General features: G+C 44.8%; 1 protein-coding gene across 1 annotated transcript; it reads right to left on the bottom strand.

Moving 5' to 3' along the window:
* Positions 1–1,877: 1,877 nt before the first annotated feature.
* On the bottom strand, positions 1,878–3,844 carry LOC144805799 (uncharacterized). The gene has a single exon (XM_078672279.1). It carries the CDS (start codon positions 3,810–3,812, stop codon positions 2,847–2,849), a length of 966 nt encoding a protein of 321 aa, XP_078528405.1. The 5' UTR covers positions 3,813–3,844; the 3' UTR covers positions 1,878–2,846.
* Between the last annotated feature and the right edge of the window lie 201 nt (positions 3,845–4,045).

The following is a 4,045-nucleotide window of genomic DNA, read 5'->3' as shown; positions in this document are numbered from 1 at the left end:
ATGGCCATGCTCAAGAACTCAGGGTACCAGACTTGGGACTGATCGCGTTTGATCTGTTATGTTATGTTATGTTATGTTAAAGTGCATTTGTATAGCGCACGGCTACTCTAAAAGAGTGTCCCGGCGCTTTCCACAGTCAGCTACAGTGTAAAAACATAACATGAAGAACAGATCCCAGAGCAGGAAAGAAAGAAGAATCCACCTAAACAGAAAGATTAAAAAGCCAAGTTTTCAAGTTCCTTCTAAATTGAAGCAGATTGGAAGTGCTACGAAGTGCCAATGGAAGCGAGTTCCACAACTTGGAGGCCTTGAAGCTAAAAGAACGCCCCCCCGTGCGGGCCTTCCTCACACGTGGGACCACCACAGTAAAAAGGGATTCAGAGCGCAGAGAGCGTGCAGGACGATAAAAAGCCAATCTCTTCTGCAAATATCCCGCACCTGAACCAAAGAGAGCTTTGTGTACCAGCGTCAGGGATTTAAACATAATCCGTTTCCGGATTGGCAACCAATGCAGATCTTCTTCAGCAATCTTGGCAGAAGTGGTACAGGAGGCCGCAACTCCACTCGCAATGAAAAGGGTCGCCGAGCGAGAGCCACTTTGGAAACTCTAACACGCAGAACTGCTGACATTGAGCATTCTCTTCGGTGGCGAATAGATCTAACCAAGGCTCTCCCCACTACTGAAAGAGACCTAGCACGACCTTCGAGTGAAGATGCCATTTGTGATCCATCATGCACTGACGGCTGAGTTTGTCCGTCCTGGCGTTCAGTGAACCTGTTAAGTGTTGAACCACCAGAGATATGCCCTGATGTTCCAGCCATGTCCAAAGGCGAAGAGCCTCTTGACATATGGTCCACGACCCCACCCTGCCCTGTTTGTTGCAGTACCACATGGCGGTGGTGTTGTCCGTGAACACCTGCACCACTCTTCCTTTGACAGAAAGAAGGAATGCCTTCAGTGCAAGATGAATCGCCCGGAGCTCCAGAAGGTTGATGTGGTGCCTGGACTTCGCCGGAGACCAGAGGTCTTTGATCTCCACCATTCCCATATGGCCGCCCCAACCCAGGAGTGACGCATCCATCACTACTGTGAACTCAGGTTGGGGGAGGATAGAGCCAAAACTGTGCTGTGTCCAGAACCGCTCCGATGAAAAGGAGCTTATCGGTTGGAATCAGGTGCGACTTCAGCACGTTAACTGAGAACCCCAGCAAATGCAGGAAGTCCGTCGTAGTCTGGAGGTGGGAGCCTTCAACAGCCAGTCGTCGAGATAGGAGAAGACTGGAACCCCTGATCTGCGCAGATGAGCTGCGACCACCGCCATCACTTTCGTGAACACCCGGGGGGTGGGCTGGTAAGGTCAAAGGGGAGCGTGATAAACTGAAAATGCGTGTGGCCTACCGTGAACCGTAGGTAATGCCGGTGGGCAGGCAAGACGGGGATGTGAAAGTAAGTGTCCTGCAAGTCCAACGCTACCATCAAATCTCCAGGGTCGAAGGCAGACAAGACCTGAGCCAAGGTTAACATCTTGAACTTCTTCTTTAGGAGGAAGCGGTTGATGTCCCTGAGGACTAAGCTAGGATGCAGGCCTTTGTCCTTCTTGGGTACCAAGAAGTAGTGGGAGTAGTAACCCCGACCTACTTCTGGCACAGGGACGCGTTTGACAAAGAGATCCACAACTTCCTGGAAGAGAAGGGCCAAATGATCCTCCGACATGGGATGAAATCACCACAAACTGCATGACCCTTACGCACTCTGCTGCTTGCGGAACTCCGCGTAGACCGCCAGAGTTTTTTTGTCACTTTGCGGAGTTTCTCACTGAGGAACTCCGCATAGGCTTAATCTTATCATGAAAAAATAGATATCAGTCATATGTTAAGAAACAAGGGTGAGTAGAAACCTTTTGGGTGGAGTAAAATTTAAGACATTATTATTGTGATTTTTTGGGCAATTAGTCGATTTTTGCAAGCACTAACACTTCTCTGTGTAAAGTAAAGACCTTGAGAGTTTTGTAACTTTCAGATATTCAAATTGTGGATTCTGTTGCAATTAAAAATATTTCCAGGCCTGAAATTTCTTTGGAGGTTGCATGCGGGCAGCCTAAGTTATCCTGCAAGTTTCTTGATGAATTCTATTGCAACTACAATATGTGCTCTCTCATGTAAAGTCAGGTTGTTAGAAACTTTTCTGCAACTCAAGATACGCCTCACTTTTCACCTGGTGTGGATGCATTTCTCATGTTTAGTGATATCTCCTTTCTGAGTATAACGTTTCTGGCTTTCCCCTCCTGTATATGGCTTTAGTCCAGTGTGAATTCCCTCATGTGAAATGACATTGTATTCGAGATAAACCTTATCTGACATTCAGAACACACATAAGGCTTTTTTCCCCCGTGTGAGTTCGCTCATGTCAAGTGAGAAGTAATTTGTACCCAAAACATTGCTTGCATTTCGAGCACTCATAAGGTTTTTCCCCAGAGTGAAATCGCTCATAAAGCATAACACTGTCTTTCAGATTCAACCTTTTATGGCATAAGGATTTTCTCTAGTGTGGAGTTTCTCATCGTGAAATAGCGTTTTTTACTGTAGCTTTTCTGGCATTCAGAGCACTCATAAGGTTTTTCATCAGTATGGAGTCGCTTATGGTTAGTGAGGCTGCGCCTATCACATTGGAATTTCGGGCATTCACAACATTGGTAATGTTTTTTCCCTGTGTGCGTCTGCTTATGTACTGTGAGATTGCATTTAAAATTGATGCTTTTCTGGCATTTGGAGCACTGAATCATTTTTGATGGTGAGTTTTCTTATGGTGCATGTAACCATCTCTACCTCTGAATCTTTTCTGACATTTAGAGCACTGATAATGTTTTTCCCCCAGAGTGGATTTTCACATGTGCAGTGAGACTAGATTTTTGGCTGAAACATTTTTGGCATTCGGAGCACTGATAAGGTTTTTCCCCAGTGTGGGTTCTTATATGCTGAATGAGACGTCTTTTTTCACTGAAACATATCTGGCATTCAGAGCACCTATAAGGTTTTTCCCCAGTGTGGGTTCTTATATGGTGAGTGAGATTGCGTTTGTCAGTGAAACATTTGTTGCATTCAATGCACTGATAAGGGTTTTCCCCAGTGTGGGTCCTAGTATGTTTAGTGAGTTTTCTTTTGTCACAGAAAAATTTCTGGCATTCAGAGCACTGATAAGGTTTTTCCCCAGTGTGGGTTCTTATATGCCGAGTGAGATTGCGTTTGTCACTGAAGCATTTGCCGCATTCAATGCACTGATAAGGTTTTTCCCCAGTGTGGGTCCTAGTATGTTTAGTGAGTCTTCCTTTGCCACAGAAACATTTCTGGCATTCAGAGCACTGATAAGGTTTTTCACCAGTGTGGGTTCTTATATGCTGAGTGAGACTGGGGTTGTCTCTGAAACATTTGTCGCATTCAATGCAGTGATAAGGTTTTTCCCCAGTGTGGGTTCTTATATGCTGAGTGAGATGGCATTTTGCAATGTAAGATTTCTGGCATTCAGAGCACTGATAAGGTTTTTCCCCAGTGTGGGTTCTTGTATGCCGTTTGAGGCTGTTTTTGTAAATGAAGCATTTCTGGCATTCAGAGCACTGATAAGGTTTTTCCCCAGTGTGGAATCTCAAATGTGCAGTTAGAAATGATTTAAGTTTGAAATGTTTTGGGCATTCAGAGCACTGATAAGGGTTTTCCCCAGAGTGGGTTAATGCATGTTGATATAGACTCCGTTTAATACTAAACCTTTTCTGGCATTCAGAGCACTGATAAGGTTTTTCCCCAGTGTGGATTCTCATATGCTCAGTGAGATAAGATTTACTGCTGAAAATTTTTTGGCACTCTGAGAACTGAGAGAGGTTTTTCCCAGTGTGCATTCTCTCAAATTCAGTGGGATGAGATTGATGGCTGAATCTTTTTTTGGCACAGGTAACTTATTTCCCCAACTTGGGTTATTTTGCTTTGATTGAGGTGGGTTTGAACACTGAATTTGTTCTCACAGCACGTGTTTTTATAAGGTGTATTACTAGCG

The sequence above is a fragment of the Lissotriton helveticus genome, assembly GCF_964261635.1.
Source record: "Lissotriton helveticus chromosome 1_1 unlocalized genomic scaffold, aLisHel1.1 SUPER_1_unloc_26, whole genome shotgun sequence".
Taxonomy (NCBI): Eukaryota; Metazoa; Chordata; class Amphibia; order Caudata; family Salamandridae; genus Lissotriton; species Lissotriton helveticus.
The sequence above is the reverse complement of the archived record's forward strand: the minus strand, read 5'-3'. Positions and strand labels throughout refer to the sequence as shown.